The 18,815-nt window shown below is 46.2% G+C and overlaps 1 protein-coding gene across 2 annotated transcripts in view; it reads right to left on the bottom strand.

Annotated features, from left to right (window-relative positions):
* The window catches only part of LOC147723053 (uncharacterized), a 193,899-nt gene that overhangs the window by 114,819 nt on the left and 60,265 nt on the right, over nt 1-18,815 (bottom strand). For both annotated transcript variants that reach the window (XM_086965424.1, XM_086965425.1), the window contains 2 exons: nt 12,306-12,339; nt 620-665 (listed from right to left, as the gene is read on the bottom strand). In XM_086965424.1, coding sequence (XP_086821550.1) covers nt 620-665; nt 12,306-12,339 — 80 coding nt within the window. The remainder of the gene's footprint in view (nt 1-619; nt 666-12,305; nt 12,340-18,815) is intronic.

Consider the following 18,815-nt stretch of genomic DNA (forward strand, 5'->3'; position numbering starts at 1 on the left):
TTATCTATGATTCGAAACGAGTCGGCAAAAGAGCATAGAACAAGGGATTCTTTACTATTTTCATGAAATAAATATTTAAGTAGATATGTTACAGTGACATAGATGTTTATTTAAAACCTATGTTTGTTTGATTCATGCATTGCACAAATTGCACTTGTATTCACTAATTTGTTTTGTATAGTATTTGTACATAACTGTATATATAGTGTTGGAGTATGCTTAATAGGTTGAATGTAAAGGAATGTAAATTTGCACCAATTTTCCTTTTCACTACTCCCAAAAAAACTTGATCAAAAAGTAATCTTTTTTAAAAAAAAAGTACAAATAAAATAGAGGTACGAACAAAAAATAAATGTGTTTGGCTTATGAGCTAAAAGAAAAGAAGCTCTAAAATAGTAGAGAGTCTGGCGAATTGTGTATTTTTCAATAATTAAGTGACTCTGCCTGATTCTTGTTCCTTTGGGCCTAACTCCTTTTGTTTGATAAACCCCACAAATAAATCGCACGTTGAAGAACAATCTAAACAATAGAAACGTATAGGAAGTTTCTGAAATGAAATAGATCAAACAATTTTTTATTGAAATATGCTAAACACCCCACTAAATCCTGGTTTACTCACGTGTTTCTTTGAATGGGGATTTCATCTGGTGTAATCTCCAATAAAGCTTAGGGAAACAGAAAAAACATTAATACAACAGCATTATTTTTAGACATAAGGCATGGCTATTTTGTTTTGACCATGTACATCAAAGTATCTTATCTGGATTCAAAAAGCATAAACCTGTGCCAGATTTTCATGCTCATCACCCACTATCTTAAATCCTTATATTAAATACTGTTGCATGTATATTTCTTAAGCTTTTACCCGATGGCTGTGGGTCTTTATTTGACCATCAGATGTAACTGTACCAATATTCTGTTCAAACGTAAGGCCCTAACCCTCAGAAAAAATATCACTCATTTGTACAAGTGTTATCTGCACAGCTATTTGGAATTCAAATTCTAGAAGGGTATCTCCGGAAAACAGTGAAAGAACATATTTCAAAGAGGAAAGTGTTCCCATCAAATCACCCCTAAAAAGGACTTAACCGAAAGATAGGAAATACTGCTTTTAGGTAATTTTAACAGATTAAAAAACAGTTAACATTCTTTTAGATCCAAAATTGTACTCCGGATAGGCAGTCTTCAAACCTTTTTATATTACCACTTGCTAAACATTTTAAAGGTGAACTCTGAATAATGATCAGAACATTAAATGCTCCAGCTCCGGCAAAAGCAGTATTGCTCCCTTCCTCACACACTTTATTGCACTCAAGATACCTGCCTCACCTGACCCAGATAGACCCTTCCCGGATACTCAGATGTTAGCTGGCCCCAACAATCCCTTAAGCAGCAATTCTGGATCGGCAGCTGGCTTACACAGGCAATCTGTTGGCACTCCAAGACCTTTAGCCACTTTAAGCTTTCACGGACTTGAAGCCTAAAAGCCCTCCTCTATGGATCTTTAAGTCAAAAACCAAACAATGAAGAGCACCACATCTAGCCCTCAGACCCTTTGGGTTAATCCTCACATGGCCATAATGCACTGCTGTTACAGCTCAGACCCTCACTGTAAGCCGTAATAAACCCTGAGGTCTGCCATCACTGCCCAGTAGACACCATCCAATGTCCCAGAGCACTTTTCCTAGCCCCTACAAGCTGTGTGGCTCCATGGTAGCTTTCTTTCAGCTCACCTATTACTCACCAGAAACCTCAATTTACTGTGCAGTCAATTTTTAGTTCGTAGGGAGTGTTACAATGTTGTTAAAGGGATTTTTTCCAGTACACATCACCCTGAAAAGTGAATTATCAGCGCAAGACTGGACTGGTGGAAAGAGCTGATGCGTACCACGGGTTAAAAGGCTACTGAAGAGCCCAGAGATAAGTTGAAACTAATGAGTAGATTGGAAGATTCAAACCCAGCCATGCTGCTGCGTTTTAAGCCACCTGAAATATTTTAAATCTGGTATTTTGGGATGCCCACTTATAGTGCATTGCCATAGTCCACTCTACAAGTGACTCGGGCTTGAGTTACAGATTTGAGAGTAAGGATCGTAAAAGGGAGAATGTTTTTCAGAGCATTTTCAGAATTCTTAGCAGATATACATTCAGTCCTTTTTAGGTCGAGGACTCCGTCGCACTGTGTAAGCAGTGGGCGGAGCTCCGAAGGTTTTATGTTTCTTAGTGTAGGGGGCTTGAATCCGCCCCTCTTTCCTTTGGCTGGCCTCGTAAATGCTGGCCAGCCATTGGAGGAGAGGGGCGTCACTCCACTCCCTTTAAGCCCCATCTTTTTCGGATTCGGGGGCATGTTTTTTAGGTTCTTTCAATCTGTGACGTCATCCGTCACTCACCAAAAAACACTCCCCCGATTCCGAAAATTTCAGATCTTTGCGGCAACCATTTCTGCCCGACCGCGTCCGGCCCTTGCCCCCGCCGCGAGTGAAGGAGGAGCAGAGAGCGGCGGCTAGGTCTGGCGTTAGCTCCAGGTTAAGGTAACACTAAGTGTTTTGCTTAAGGTTGGTGGTTTGCTGTGGTTTGGGTTGCGGTGCACGATGGGGCAGGTTAAAAGTAGTTATTAGTTACCATTACAGTTAGGAGAAAGTGATGTTAAAAACGGCATTTACCAGGCTAAATGAAGGGCTATTCTTCGGATTAAGGGGCCCATTAAAGAAGGGTTTAAGGTAAATGCCAGAGCCTTGAACAGTGATAAGATACGGATGAAGTTAAAATATTAGGGTTAGTGAAATAGTTGATGTGGAGGCGTCGGTCTGAGAATCAAAGTTCCTTTCGCCCCCACTAAACTCTGGCTCCAGGGTCTAAAGAACGAGGCGTAGCGTCCTAGCTCCCGGAGGCCTCACGGAGGGTATACAGCGCTGCATGAATGCAATGCAAGGGGCTGGCGCACTGCAGGCCTCCGTGGCCCATCTACGGCCCTCGGCCCTGAGACTGCACTCGCCCGAAGGTGAGCCGCTATCACTCTCCGCGAGGAGATCCCGCGGTTGACCAAGGTCACAGGCGGATCTCTCCGTTCCTTCTGGACGCGGGCTCCCTCCCTCGAGGCCGTTTCACACAGGCCCCGCCAAGTGGCCTCAGGGTCTCGGGATGGCGACAGCAGATACCCGCGCCCGCTATAAAAGGGCCGGAGGCCCGCACCAACAGCCATCTCGCAAGCACTAGGAGCACCGGCCCGGCGCTCGCCGAAGCCCCCTTGTGATCTTAGGTGCACGCTGGGTCTGTTTGGCCCTTCGAGGCCTGCCACGGATCATGCTGGAGGTGGCCCTGGTGTTGGCGGTCCTGCTCCCAGCAGCGATGCACGGGGAGAGCCCCGACAACTCGCTGGAGAGCAGGGTGAAGCCGTGCGGGCGGGAGTTCATCCGCACCGTGGTCCTGTCCTGCAGGGGGTCCCGGTGGCAGCGCTACTCCCTGGAGCCGGGCCAAGGCAGCACCAACCCCTACAGTGAGTACTCATGGTGGGGCGGGGGTCTCCCCAGCTACCCTGTCTGCCCTTTCCGACCCTCACTAACTCTGTTTCTGCTTTTGTTTCTCTCCCTTTGCCCCCTCACCTGGTTTGCCCCTCCCCCCGGTTTCTCATACTCTGACACGCTTCGCCTCTCCCCGTCTCTCCCTCTGCACGATCTGTGCTTTCCTGTCTCTCTCTCTTCCTCCAAGCCTTTCCTTCGTAGAGTGTTCTCATTTATTTATTTTGAAAGTTTTATATAGCGCGGACAAGATCTTTGCAGATATCAAAGCGCTTTACAAAGAGTAGTACATGAGGGAGCATAGTCAGACAGATAAATCAATAGGTCAAACAGTACAAATAGGTGGCTGCAAAGCCAATCATGTGAGTAATAAGACAACTAATACAAATAAGCAAAGGGGTCAAACATGTAGTACGGATCGGTGCAGAGTATTAGAGTTCGAGATAATAGTTCAAGTGTATTTAGCCATGAGGATAGCTTTTACTTCATTTTTAAAGAGTGTAGTGGAAGAGATAAGCCTGGTTTCGGGCGGGAGTGAGTTCCAGGTCCTAGGCGCCATTCCTGAGAAGGAGCGCTTATGTTTTTTCCTTCCGGAATCTTCGAGGTTTCAGCAGAAGATTGTTTGTGCCTCTAGTGTTTCTAGCTCTGCCAGAGATTGTCAGTTTCTGAGCGAGGTAGCCGGGTGAGTTTAGGTGTACCGCCTTGTGTGTCATGCAGGCGATTTTCAGATGTAATCTGGCTTCAAAAGGCAGACAGTTCAGGGATTTCAAGTCAGGGGTAATATGGGAGTGCTTTTTTGACCCAGTGATGAGTCTCGCTGCAGCGTTTAGAGAAGCTCTTAGGGGTGCGGTTGTAGTTAGGGGGAGTCCGCAGAGGGCGATGCTGCCGTATTCAATTCGAGGGATGACTAGTGCTTGTACTGCGGTTTGGAAGTCTTTGGCTGGGAGGAAGGGTTTAAGTTTCCTCAGAGTATTGATCTGGTAGTTCGCTCCCTTTGTTGCCTTGCTGATATGTTGCTGCATGTTGAGATTGGTGTTAGATTATGCCTAAAGATTTTGCTGAGTCCACGATGGTGGGTTGGACATTGAGTGCGGTTAGGTGTTTAAGCCAAATTTGAGTGGTGGAGATCTTCGCTGGAGGTGAGATCAGAAGGAACTCTGTTTTCAGGGCATTGAGTTCGAGATGATTATCGGCAAGCCAGGATTGGGTGCATCTGATCGTTGAGTTCAGGAGCAAGATGTCTTTGGGGGACTGTAATTTGAGATAAAGTTGGGTGTCATCGGTGTACATGTGAAAGTGTACATTGGATGCTTGTAGCAAGGTGGTGAGAGGTTCCATGACTAGGTTGAACAGAGTTGGGGATAGAGAGGATCCTTGGGGGACGCCTAGCGTTACGGGTATTGGCGAGGACATCAGGTTGTTGGTCTTGAATTTCTGCGATCTGTTGTGAAGAAAGGAAGTGAACCACTTGAGAACAGTTCCAGATACACCCATTCTTGTGTTTTGTAGTTCTAGTAAATTCTCATGTTTAACGGTGTCGAATGCTGAAGAGAGATCAAGGAGGATGGAGGCAGGTGTCGTTTTGGTCTAGCATTTGAAGTGCGACGTCAATTATGTGAGTCATAGCAGTTTCTGTACAGTGTCCTGCTCGGAAGCCTGACTGGTGAGGGTTGAGGAGATCAAATTGTTTAATGTGTTTAGTCAATAGTAGTTGTGCGCATTTTTCCAGCAGTTTGGCGAGAGTGGGAATATTGGTAATGGGACGGTAATTGTGGAGATCAGAGGGGTCAGCTGTAGGTTTCTTTAGTAGAGGTGTGACCTGACCAACTTTGAGGGAGTCAGGTATGCTTCCTTGTTGGAGAGAGCTGTTGATAATTTTAGTCCAGAGAGGGAGAAGCAAAGGGGTAAAGTCTTTTACTGCGGTAGCAGGAAGGGGGTCCGTGAGGTGATTGGATGGTTTCAGGGTGCTGAGCAGTTTGCCAATTTCTTCTTCCGAGTATGTGCCAAAGGTTGACCACGTAGCATTGTTTTTTGGTTCAGTGGGTGCTAGGCACTGGGGTTTGGAGTAGAGGCTTGCTTCAATGAGGAGATCGCTCTTTATGTTGTCAGTTTTTTGGATAAAGACAGCAGCGAAGTCTTCACAGGAGGGCGCCTCACGCACAGTGTTGAGTGGTTGGGGTTGATCCTTGGATTGTGATCTGATTAGCTCAAACAGTTTACTCGGGCGGTTTTTTGCTTGGTCGAGCTGGAGGCTGAAGAAGTCTGATTGAGCGTTTTATTTTCCTGAAGTAGGCGTTTCTCTTTTTCTTCAGATCTTTTAGGTGCATTGCAGAGGGAGCTGATCTCCAGGTACGCTCTGCCATTCGCATGTTTCGTCTATCCTCATTGAGACTCCCGTCGTACCATGGATTGGAGATTTTAGTAGAGACTCTTTAGCTGCATAGGTGCAGCCTCATTAATTATTGAGGTCATAGCGTGGAGATAGTGGTCAGTCAGGGTTTGAACGTCCATAGCGCCTGTCGGTGGGAGTAGGAGATTGCAACTGTTAGGGGGCAAAGAGCCTGGGTTGAGTTTTTTCATGTCTCTTTTCCAGACTTTGGGCTTGGAGAATTGAGCCGGGTTAACTTTTTCATTGATGAAGAATGTGACAATATGATGATCTGACCAGTAACAGGGTTGGATGGACTCGAGTTGGATAGAGTCCTCTTTGGAGATGATCAGGTCGAGGATAGAACCTTTCTCGTGGGTCAGGCTGTTGCATATTTGGGTGAGGTAAAGGGCATCAAGGACATTTTTAAGACTATTTACCACCGCGTCATTGCGATCGTTCCAGTGGAGGTTGAAGTCACCAAGGTATATATATATCTCCCTTTTCTTACTTCCTCTGGTCTCCTCCCAACACTGATTCTTGCTCCATCCTTTCTGTTTCTCCTTCACACACTGTTGCATCCCACTGTCTCTCACCCCCTTCACTTTCTGTATCTTTGTTCTTTATTTCTCTTTCTTCTGCCCTCCCCCCTTCTCTACTTTCTCCCCAGTTTTTTAGGTCAAGGACTCCTTGGTAGTAAACTTGGCGCTCAGCTGGCGCTATACAGGGTGCAAACACCTGTTGCTCCTCTGAGTGCCTGTATCTGGGCGCGGCGCTAAATTAGACGGCAAAGGACGTCTAAACTGGAAACTGCACTGCACATTTAACTCCCAATTTAGCATACAAAGGGAAATTATGTCGGCCTCCCCAGGAAGAGATACAGCCACGACATTTCTTCTAAATTAAAGCCCCCCCGTCTCCAAATTCAAGTAAGTGCTACAGAGAGACCCTGAATTAAATAATGGACCCGCTTATTCCTCGCAACGGAGAAGCGACAGACTCACTCTTGAGTGAAAGCCCCTAAAGTAGTGTGACACTTCGCATCCTTGTAGCGTGACACTCAGCATCTTTGTAGCGTGACAGGGCATCCGCAGAGTGTGACATCCCCTCCCGGCAGCGTGACAGAACCATTGCTGCAATGTGACAGCCCGAACCCCTGCACAGCGATTGTCCTCTCTCGTAGTGAGACAGTCCCACCATTGCTGTGAGACAGGCCTCTGGAATATGACAGCCACTGGCTGCAGCCCCTCGCCCAGGCTCGAACCAGGAAGCGGTTGTGAGGTCCGTGTTTAGGTTCGCGGCTGACGTTGGGGTAAAAGATGGGCGGGAGAGCGGGAGATGTGTGCGTGGGAAAGAGCACACGGGCGGGGGCTCAGGCGAAGCTGTGGCATGCAGGAGGGCACTGGCTGCGGCAATTCTACAGCGCGTTCCTACCTCTTGACGAGGCCTGAAGGCGCGTTGCAGTGCGGCGGAGCAAGGATTACTGTTGGAGCAAGGATTACTGTTGTACCAAGGAGATGTATGCAGATTGGGAATCCTGGAGGTGTGGGTCATACCAGCAGGCTCTGAGTGGAGGTAGCGATTGTCATGGGATTTTGAGAGGGGGGGGGGGGGGGAAGGAGTCTGTGTGTGTGTGTGGGGGGCTCTGTGTGTGTGTGGGGGGAGCTCTGTGTGTGTGTGGGGGGCTGTGTGTGGCTGTGTGTGTGGCTAGCTTTTTTTGTAGGTGGCTCTATGTGTGTGGCTCTGTCTGTGTGAGGGTGGCTCTGTATGTGTGTGGCTATGTGTGTGTGGCTCTGTGTCGATGTAAATGCAATAGGTCATGCATTTGCGAGTGATTAAGCTATTGACATTGTAAATAACAATGCCATTTATTTAACGATTAAGCTATTGGCAATGTAAATAACTGCCATTTATTTATGATTTAAAAAAAAATGTCATGAGCAATGCCAATAGCTCTACCTTTAATAATGCCGAGACCATTGCATTGTAAATGCTTGTTTTATTTAGGTCGCTATGCTGTCTAGTAAGTGAAAGACATCTTCGAGACTTTCACCAAGCCGACTTTGGAATGTATTCTGCCCATGGCCTGTTAATTGGATTTGTAAGTCACATTTTCTGGCTTTTGATTTGCTGGCTTTATTTGCTTTAGGCTGTGTAGATAGAGTTCATACCTCCCCTTGCTACAGCGGTTTTTACATTATTATTCCACAGACTCATTTTCTGTAATAAACAAGGATTTAAATCTTGTTCTCCTCTCATCACATTTGCTGGGCATTTAAGAACCGAGGTCAAATGTCAAGCTGTGTTTTTGTGGGAGCCTGCAGTTTATTTTGCTTGCACCCAACTTCAAATTTCAAGAAAAGAGGCATGAACAGAACTTATTCCATGGAGCCTCCTTGTGCCCTTTTTTGTACGTTTTATTCGGACTTTGTTGAAGTCAGTCAGTCCTCCCAAGGGTTCTGTAGGTCGCTGCCTGCAGGACAAGGCGACTTTTGGTGCAGGATGTCTGGAAACTGCAGACGGGCTGGAAGCGCTGGGGCCAAGTCAGTTGTTCTCAGAGGTCTCCTCTTCATCGTAGGTTGCAGGAATCTGCTTTCTTGGTTCAGGGCTGCCCCCTAAATGCTGTATTTAGGGGGTGTTTAAGGGCCTCGGAGGTCTGTAGCCAATGGGCTACCTACCTTAGGGTGACTACACCCTTTGTGTGCTCACCCCCAGAGGGGGTGGCACAATCCCTAATCCTGATTTGCCAGCTATCTGCAAAATGGAGAGCACTGAAGAGTGGGCTTCATCTATGGGTGGGGTGGGCACACCTTCTGGGCTCTGCTAATTTTTCTCACCTGTCTTCCCGCCGAAAAGGAAGAGATGGGAAGGGGCCTGCTCCCGATAGCAGGAGAGGCTGGGGTTCACATTACAAAGGCAGCAATGCCTTTGAAGCTCCCCTGCCACAGTTTGCTCTTCCTGGCCTGGGGGAGTTGTAACCACCTACGCACAGGAAAGGATTTGTTTCTGGGCTCAGGGAGCGAAGGCTCTTACCCCAGGGGTCCAGAAACATGTCTCATGATGGCAGACTGGTGTGTAACCGTCGGGAACCTACCAGAGGCTGGGCTTTTTTCAGGGGGCATCTCCAAGGTGCCCTGTGTGCATTTTTCATTAAATCCCACATTGGAATCAGCGTGGGTTTAATGTGCTGAGAAGTTTGATGCCAAATGTACCCGTTTTCAGTAAAGCCATTATGGTGTAATGGAGTTCCTAATGACAATCTCCCAGCACCATATACTCCTAATGGCATTACTGCACTTACAATGTCTAGGACACTGTAGGGGTACAGGGCTCATGCACCTGTACCCTCACCACTAGAGGGGTGGCTGCCCTATGCCAGGGCAGTGGGTTGTAGGTATGGCACACTGGGTGTGTGTCATGTTGACGCTTTACTTTGTTCTGCACCAAACCACACAGCCTGCAAGGGGAGTGAGTGTGTGAAGGTGCAGGCCTTTAGGGGTGGCACAGTAAGTACTGTAGCCCTAAGAGGTCTTCCCTGGCCACAGTCCTTAGTACCCATGGTACCTTTTACAAGGGACTGACGTGTGGCCATAGAGGTGCCAATTGGGGGCACAAGGTACAGTTTTGGGAAAAACACAGGCCCTGGGAACCTGATTGGCAGGGACTCCGGGCACATCAAGTAAAATTGCAGACGAGTACCGAAACTGCACCACCAGTGTCACCAGATGTGAAATGGAGATTACTCCTGTTCCCCTAGATAGGTATACAATTAACAAAGGAGGAGTATCGCCATAGAGAATCATAGATTCTTAATGGGATGCATGTTTGAAAAAGGAAAAAATTAATCCTTTTATAAAAAAAACCTCATTAACCAACCTAGTGGTGACATGCTTCATCATCGGGGTCCACCCTGATGACCGAGTGCCATCAGGGTGTGTTACAACACCTGGAATACAGTGGAGCTAGTTTGTGAGTGTTAAGTGCAAAAAAATGTGTTAAAAATTGTCCTGGTTAGACTCAAAAATAGATTTTATTCGTAGGTAACTGGACAATGATAAAAGAGGTGTGGAGATACTTTGAGGGTGATTATGACCAAGAGTATCTCTGTAGGTGGTCTGGTCTACATGTTTCAACCTTAAAGTGGAATGTACCAGGTTTTCGTCAGGACCAAAGTGCAAGAAAATGGACTATCCATTTTCTTGCACTTTGGTCCTGAAGAAACCCTGGAACACTTGTATTCCAGGTGTTGTAGCACACCCTGATGGCACTCGGTCATCAGGGTGGACCCCGATGATGAAGTATGTCACCACTAGGTGTAGGGGGGGGGGGTGGTGGAGCAGCATCAACCATACACCATCGGCACTGGGGCAGCTGGGTGCAATATTAGCTTTGGACGCCCAATGCTTTTCAAAGGAGATTCTTCTTTCGACAAACCTGCAGCAGGCGTCACACAGGAGGTTGCAGGAGGGAGACAGACAACTGCAGAGGTAAGTAAAGATGTAAGGGGTCATAGGGGCACTGGTGGTTCAGTCCACCATGGGGGAAAGTGTGAGAGGTACCCCTTAACAAGGTCAAGGGAAATGGGGTCAACCAACCAGTGTTTAAAAATAGGATTCCCTTGAACAAAACTAAATGAACAAGGCTCGAAGGTCAGAAAACAATAACAAGATTCACTAATCGAAAAAGAATTCTTAACAATTTATTGAAAATACAAATTTAAAAAATAGTGGACAATAAAAGAACCACTATGACAATGATTAAAAAACAAAACAATAAAACTGTTTGACATTCAATATTGACCAGCAAGATTGATACATAGAGACAGAAAACAGTAAGACATAAGACTTGTACAATACTGGATGTATATTCAAACTCTGTTTCTGACACCTATGTAATGCACACCACAGAATAGTATATCAACAAGGGTATCTGAGTCATGAATTATACTAAGATGGTGCGTTTAGTTTTGTTCAAGGGAATCATATTTTTTAAACACTGGTCAGTCCACCATGGCCCAGGAGCTTCGGTGCAGGGGTGCCTTTTAATGTCGGAGTCTTCGTGCCAGTCGCGGCCATGGGGTGCCTCTGGATTTAGTCTGCAGGCATTGTCATGGAGTTCAGGAGAGGTCAGTCAACGTTTGATTCGAGATCAGCATACTAGGGAGACTTAGATACAGGTGAGCCACTCAGACTTGGGCCATGGGAGTCGGGTACACAGTGAGCAGGAGCTGCGGTTTCTGCAGGAACCGAAGCCCTCTGAGTTGGGTTCTTCAGGACAGGCTGCACCCCTTGGGACCAAGAAGTCATAGTGGTTCTTGGTGTCTTAAATTATATAAAAATCTGTGCTTTTCTGTACTGGTTTCGGATTTCTTTTTTTGAGTGCGTGTCTTTTATTGGCTCTCTGTGTACAACAAATGCTCAACACTCCCCTCTGATACAAGTAAGATGCTCGCCCACACTATCACTAGAAGAGCACTTAGGATTATTAAAGTAAGCCCCTGTAAACCAAGGGTACACTACATAAATAGCCACCTTCCTACAGTAGGCCTTTTAGCTTAATTTCACACTCATTACAATTTTACTTATCAGCTTAGAATTTAGTATCTTGCCCCAGTCTGGTTTCACAGCATCTACCTTTTGAGAACCACAACTATTAACCTCATAAAGGACGGGCTTTAACCAATGTTAAGGCTGCAAACTAAGCAGATGACCTGTTCTGTATAGTGCTGCCTTAATTATATACACTCCTGTCTGTACACATTTTCTTTTAACACCTTCGCTGCTAAGGCAATTCCCCTCCTGTGCTGGAAATTGCTATTTTCCTTATTCTATGACGAGCTGGGCTCGTCATCAGCACACGACCACTGTGCACCATGACGAGCCCAGCTCGTCATCAGCATCGAAAGGGTTAATAAGTATATTGTATTTAAATTTGCATTATGCCCATTGCCTGCAAATGTATGGTCCAACTACCTTTCCTTCTTGCATTCTTTGTGTTTTATCTATATTGAAATTATACCAATATGTACAGCTGCCAGGAATAGTATTAGGTGTGATAATTTTTACTATTTCTGTCTGTACATGTATGATTCATTCTAATTTTTAACTTTTATATTTATAATCATGTAATGTTGCCCAGTGTATGACTAGTTTACGTTTTCTTCCTTTATGAAATACCTCAGATTGTTTGAGTCTCCATGTTTTTAATATTAATCGTGTATGTAATGAACTATTTTTATGTCTATGCTTGTGTGATTTGTATTCTCAAATCGAATAAAAGCTTATGACTTGACTTGTTCTGTCAAACTGTTAATTTACTTGGATAATTTTTTGTCAAGTTGTGTTGTGCATATGTTAAATTACTTCACTAGTGTCTTCTTTAAAAAAAATATATATATATATAAATAAATATAAACTTACACTTTATTTTCTTTTTTGCAGAGAGAAGATCAGCCTGCAAGAAGAAAAGATTGGTTAGTACATATATATTGCATTTATCCATAAATCAGAGCAGAAAAATATCCATAAAAAAACCTGCATCACTTAAGTTTCACTACAAACCTTTTTACTAAAAAGAGTAAAAACAAGCATTGGCCAATTCACACTAAAAGACTGGACCTAGATCAATTGTTTGTATACAAAGTTCTGATTTTTTAATTTTATTTCTAGAACCAAGATTCACTTAGTAGCAGGTAAGTTAAACTCTTCATACAATGTTACTTACAGCAAGACAGCAACTACTGGATTTGCAGGAAGATTTGGATTACCTTTTGCAGTTGAGAAACAGTTCAAAAGTGCAGGTAAGTACTTTTAGATTACAGTTCTGGTTTGGTATGATAAATACTCACAACACAGTTTACACCACACAGGACATTTGTATGCAGGTTAAGCCTTGTGCAAGTAATAGATCACTGATTGCCCCTTCTATGGGTGGGTGTCTACACCCCCTAGTATGACCGCCTTCAGTGGGAAGGGAGCATAGGCCTCTTCCTAGTTGGGGAGGTCCCCCCCATCTTCAAGATGGTGAGGACTGAGATGTGGGCTTCACCTCGCATTTCCTACCTGAGGGGTGGGGTTGGCAAAGAAGGGTACACCTCTTCATGGCTAGGTTTTCCAGACAGTTCTCACAGGTCAGAGCTGGTGAGCCAGCTGCTGATAACGGCAAAAGGCTGGGGGGAGGTGTAGGAACCCCAAAGGTAGGCAGAGGTAAAAGTGGATAATGCCTTACTCCATTTGTGGTAGCTGGGCAAGCAGTAAGGCTCTAAGAGGGTAGTGGTTAAGCGTACACACTCAGGCAAGAAATGATGTCACTGAACTCAGACCAATGTGTTTGTATAAAAATATTATTTAGTTATATTTTATTTCTAGAACCAAGCCAGGCCTGGTGCAGGTAATTGAAATTATACTTTGCAATATATTACAGTTGAATGCAGGTTCAAATGCAGTTGGGTATTTAAAGGCAAGTTAAAAATCAAAATTACTTTTCAGTTACTTTGTAGATTACGGTACACGTTTCTTCTTGGATTACTTTTGCTAATCTGTGTGATATCTCTAGATCTCACACTAACATTTCCTAGACAAAAAGGCAAGTAATTCACTTTTTGTATATTTGCAGTTTTTCAAGGGTTCATACAAACCAACACACTTTTTTTTAAAAAGAAAAGCAGTTTTGCAATCCTATAGGTAGAAATTAAGCTATTGGTTAAACGATAAGTACTTAGTTTTGAGAGTTGGTTTTCGGAGCTTAGAAGGTGGTTTTCCCCGGGGTAAAGGATGCACTCTCAAACATCCTCAGCGACACTAGGGAGGCTGGGTGCAGAGTGCTGAGGCCCAATGTTATCCAATGGGGGGATAGGGGGTCTCCGGTTGGTGGCTGCTTACAAACAGGCCACAAGGTTGTGGCAGCAAAGCTCCTTGTGTTAAGCACAGGGCAAAGGGGATCCCAGTTAGCACACAAGGTGCATGCACAACGGCACAGGGGCGGCCGGTTGCATGGTGCTGTTTTTGGCGTCAGGTGCCCTGTTTTCAATGGGAGTTTTGCGGTCTGATTTCACCTTACCGTGCTGGTTGGGGGTGGGGCAGGGGAGGGTCGAATCTCCAGGCAGAACCTGCAGGCGACGTCGTGGAGGGGCCAACCCACAGTGGACTGACTCTGGAGCACTGGGGACCTCTCTGGGACCAGTGCGCCACCCGGATTCGGGCTGTAGGCGTCTGATGTAGTGGTGGTGCCCGGCGTCTGCTTTCTGTGACCTCAGCATGCTCAGAGTCTGTCTTGGGAGTTTCTTTTGAACAGATCTGCTCTTTACAGGTGATCTGGTCTTTGTTGAAGACAGGCAGTCCTCCCAGGGGTTCTGGAGGTCGCTGGCTGCAGGACATCGCAAACGGGTGGGTAGGGCTGGGGCCACGTCAGTTCTTCTCTGCTGTGTCCTCGGCTGGGGGTCTTCTTTCGTCCTTCATAGGTTGCTGTAATCTTTCTTGGGTCAGGGCTGCACCCTAAATACTGCATTTAGGGAGTACTTTAGGGGTCTTGAGGTCAGTAGCCAATGGGCTACTGACCGTACGCTGACTAAACCCTTAGTGTGCTCATTCCACGTGGGGGAGTGGGCACAATCCCTAACCTTGACTGCAGAGTGCCTGACATCTGCAAGATGACGGGCACTGAAGAGTGGGATTCACCTCCGATCCCTTACTGGAGGTGTAGGGTTGGCAGCGGTGGGAACACCTTCTGGGCTGTTCACATTTTTAGGTTTCGCCTGTCGAAAGCTGCGCAAGCAGCGTTTCACGCAGGCGAAATCTTTTGTTTTGCAGTATGTGGGCTTTGTCCCACCTCGGTCTTCCATTGGCTAGCTCAATAAATGGAGGCTAGCCATTGGAAGAGAGAGGCGTCCGTCATTCTGCGAGGCGACTCGTGGGCGTTCGAGATTTTTTCTCATCCAGCCCCTTTTAGTGCGGCGGTGGCGGGGTTTATTTTTTTGGTCGTCCATGTTTCTTTTAGTCATTCCGCGGCCGACCGCCGCAAGTCCAAGTCTAGGTGAGTGCTTTTGATTGGGCCTGTTCCCACACCCCCCTCCCGCTGTCCGTGCCTTTCCCACAGCAGTTTCCGGCTGCTGTTAGAGGTTCCAGTTGAACAAATCCAGTGTTCACGGGAGAAGCAGTCTTTGGAAGTGAAGGCAGGCAGGTCCTCCGGGGTTTTTGTGGTTGCTGGCTGGAGGACACCAGGATTTCGAAGGAGCAGTTTCGAGGGGGAGGCAGGCTAACGGGGCTGGGCCCAAGTCAGTGGTAGTCATCCTCTTGTTAGCTGCTGCACGGCTTTTTGGTCCTTTTCTGGATCTAAAAAAGCAAGGTTCAAGGGTGCCCCTAACATTTAGGAGCTTTACAGGTCGGTAAAAGGCAGGGACCAATAGGTCCCTTCCCTGGGGTGGGTACACCCCCTATGTCACCCTTCATTGGGAGGGTGGTCTAGGGCTGTCCCTGGTTGGCTGAGTCCCCCCTCCATCTTCAATATGGCGTGGACAGAGTTCTGCTTCACCTCTCCTCCCCCACCTGAGGGGTGGAGTTGGCAGAGGTGGGCACACCTCTTCCCTACTTATTTTCCCGGCAGTTCTCCTGCCCAAAGTGGGGATCAGAACCAGTGGAGACTAGTTGCTGAAAGCAGCAATTGGTCTGGGGAAGCTCACATAGGAGGCAAGCCTTTGAAGCTTCCCCTTCGTGAACCCTGTCCATCCTGGGGGAGGAGGCTTGGCACCTCGTCCCAGGATGTGCGTGTTTTCAGGCCCAGAGAGCAGCAGGCTCTCGACCCAGGGGTCCGGAAACATGTCTGGTGGCGGCAGCTGAAAGAGACCACTCAGCCTGGACACTAGTGGAGGGTTAGTTTTCAGGAGGCATCTCTAAGATGCCAGGTGTGTAAATTTTTCATTAAATTCCACATTGGCATCTGTGTAGGGTTAAATGTGCTGAGATGTTTGATACCAAACTTTTCAGTATAGCTATAATGGTGCTGTGGAGTTTGTAATGACATCCTCCCAGCATTATATACTCTTAATGGCAGCAATGCACTTACAAGGTCTAAGAATGGACTTAGACACTACAGGGGTACAGGGCTCATGCACCTGTACCCTCACCACTGGTATAGTACACCCAGCTAGAGGGGTGACTGATCTACACCAGGGCAGTGGTTTGTAGGCCTGGCACACGGGGATGTGTGCCATGTTGACTTCACTTAGTTCTGCACCAGGACACGCAGCCTGCAAAGGCAGTGTGCGAGTGTCAAGGTACAGGACCTCCAAGAGTGGCACAATAAGTGCGGCAGCCCTATGAGGCCTTCTCTGGTCACAGTGCCTGTGGTACCATCTACCAGGGGCTGACCTGTGGCCAGAGAGGACAATTGGGTTTAGGCTTCAATGAACATAGGCCATGGGTACTTGATGCCCAGGGCGCACACCGTCAAAGTACATCAGCAATTCGGCAAAAAGTGGGTGCAATAATTCAGAAAGAAGGCACTTTCTCACACTAGTGCCCTTATTCTAATGTGTCTTGGTGGGAGAGGCCAGCTTAAATTCCGCTTCCTCTTACACTGAAAAAATCCACTGATCTGCTGCAATTTAGGAAGTGCTTAAAAAAAAGGCTCTTTCAGCACTAATCTTTCCATATCCTTTCTTTCCTTCTCTCTTCGGAGCATAGTGCCTGGACACCACAGGCAGGGGTGTGGAATTTATCGAAATATGTACTTGTCCATGGGACAAGTAGCTTCATAAATCTACTTGTCCTGTAACAAAATCCACTTGTCCATTTGGTGCTATGTAGTGCACCGTCAAATAATGGCTGCAATCTCTTTGTAGAAGAGCTCTGATAATAGCCCCTCTGGTTATGTCAGGCTAATACTATAGAAGGATTTGAATTTTGGAGGTTTTCACCAGCTCTTCTCTAATCTTTTCCCATACTGAGAAAGGTCGGAAATTTACCCCGGACAACGGCAGAAGTAAAGTTTCTTCCAGGGCTGGGAAAAATGTGGTTGGAGAAAAAGTGAACTTGTAAACACTCAACAGATTTCCGCTGGGGCATATTCATATTTGCTCATGCTAAGATGCAAATCACAAATATTTTCTAGGACTACGGTTTTCTGGCCTACTTAAGAAATTCATGTGAATTCATGAAAAACGTAAATCTCCTTTAATACAAGGACATATATCATGGGTGCCCTTTCGTGACTTTAACATTTGAGCCCCTAATGAAATTTAAGTTAACCAAGACCTTTTGTTTTTATTGAAATGCTATCTCTTCCTATCTGTGAGCTGGCTTCATTGTGTGTGACAGCATTCTGCTCTTTTACAAAGTAGTTTTGTTCAGTGCCGGGAATTTCTATGGCAATGTGGCCTTTATGAGACCAAATACTAGCTGTCTAGTAAGAACTCGCTGGCAAACAGCACCACGCCTACCTGATAATCCCAAGGTAGAGAAAGGAGCACAATGTAGGCCAAGTGAGTAACCAGAACATTTAAATACCCCCCACATTGATTCAAAGTTCTTATGACACCAAGCAAGCGAAAAAAAGTAATTGGAATCCTCTCCACAATAGCTCTCTTGTCTCTTCCATCTAAGCATCTATCCATTCATCCTTTCACACACTGATATCTAGCATTTCACCTTTACATTGGCACCCATTCATTCTTTAATCCATTACCTTTCACTAATCTGTTCATCCATCTGTTCATCTGTCTCTCGATCCACTCATCCATATCCAAACCTACCCATTCATCTCCAAACCTATCCATTTCAACCATCCATCCATCCATCCTTTCGCTCATCCATACACCCTCCCTTTCAGTCCATCTATATACCCTTCCATTCACTTCATATATCCACCCTCCCTTTCACTCATCCTTCCACCCACCCTTCGACCCATCCATCAATCCATCCATTTATCCTTTACATTCATCCATCCTTTCGCTCTCTAATCCTTACACCCTGTAACCTATCCACTCATTCACACTTTCCTTCATTATAACATCCTTTGTCCATCCACCATCCCGGTCACTCATTCATCCATCCATCCATCCATCCATCTAGCCAGCCACACTTCTACTCACTCACCCTTTCACCCACACATCCATCCATCCTTTCGCTCATCCATACACCCTCCCTTTCAGTCCATCTATATACCCTTCCATTCACTTCATATATCCACCCTCCCTTTCACTCATCCTTCCACCCACCCTTCGACCCATCCATCAATCCATCCATTTATCCTTTACATTCATCCATCCTTTCGCTCTCTAATCCTTACACCCTGTAACCTATCCACTCATTCACACTTTCCTTCATTATAACATCCTTTGTCCATCCACCATCCCGGTCACTCATTCATCCATCCAGCCAGCCACACTTCTACTCACTCACCCTTTCACCCACACATCCATTCATCCTTTCAAATTAATTACAAGTCTTTGTCTGCCGAGCTGCAGACAGAAGAGGCCCATCAAGAGCTCCACCACCTCTACTGTAGCTGCTAACGCCTATCCTGCCATCTCCAAACCTATCGATCCAACTGATCCATCCCGCCTTCCTTTCACTCATCCATCCTTTTGCTCATCCATCCATCCTTTCACCCCACACATCCTCCTTTTCACTCATATTCATCCATCCTTTCACTCATCCCTCCATCCATCCACCCCATCCATCCTCCTTTTCACTCATCTATCCACCTACCCTTTCACTTCATCCATTTATGCTTTCGCTCATCCATCCACCCTTTCACCCATCCATCTTCCGTTTCGCTCATATATCCATTCACCCTTTCACTAATCCCTCCATCCACCTTTACACTCAACTCTCCACCCACCAAGCCATCCGTCAACCCGTCCACCCAGCCACCCACCCATCCATCCATCCATCCATCCCTCACCCAGTCAGCTATCTATTCATCTACTCTCT

This window comes from Lissotriton vulgaris, chromosome 4_1, assembly GCF_964263255.1.
Source record: "Lissotriton vulgaris chromosome 4_1, aLisVul1.2, whole genome shotgun sequence".
Lineage (NCBI taxonomy): Eukaryota > Metazoa > Chordata > Amphibia > Caudata > Salamandridae > Lissotriton > Lissotriton vulgaris.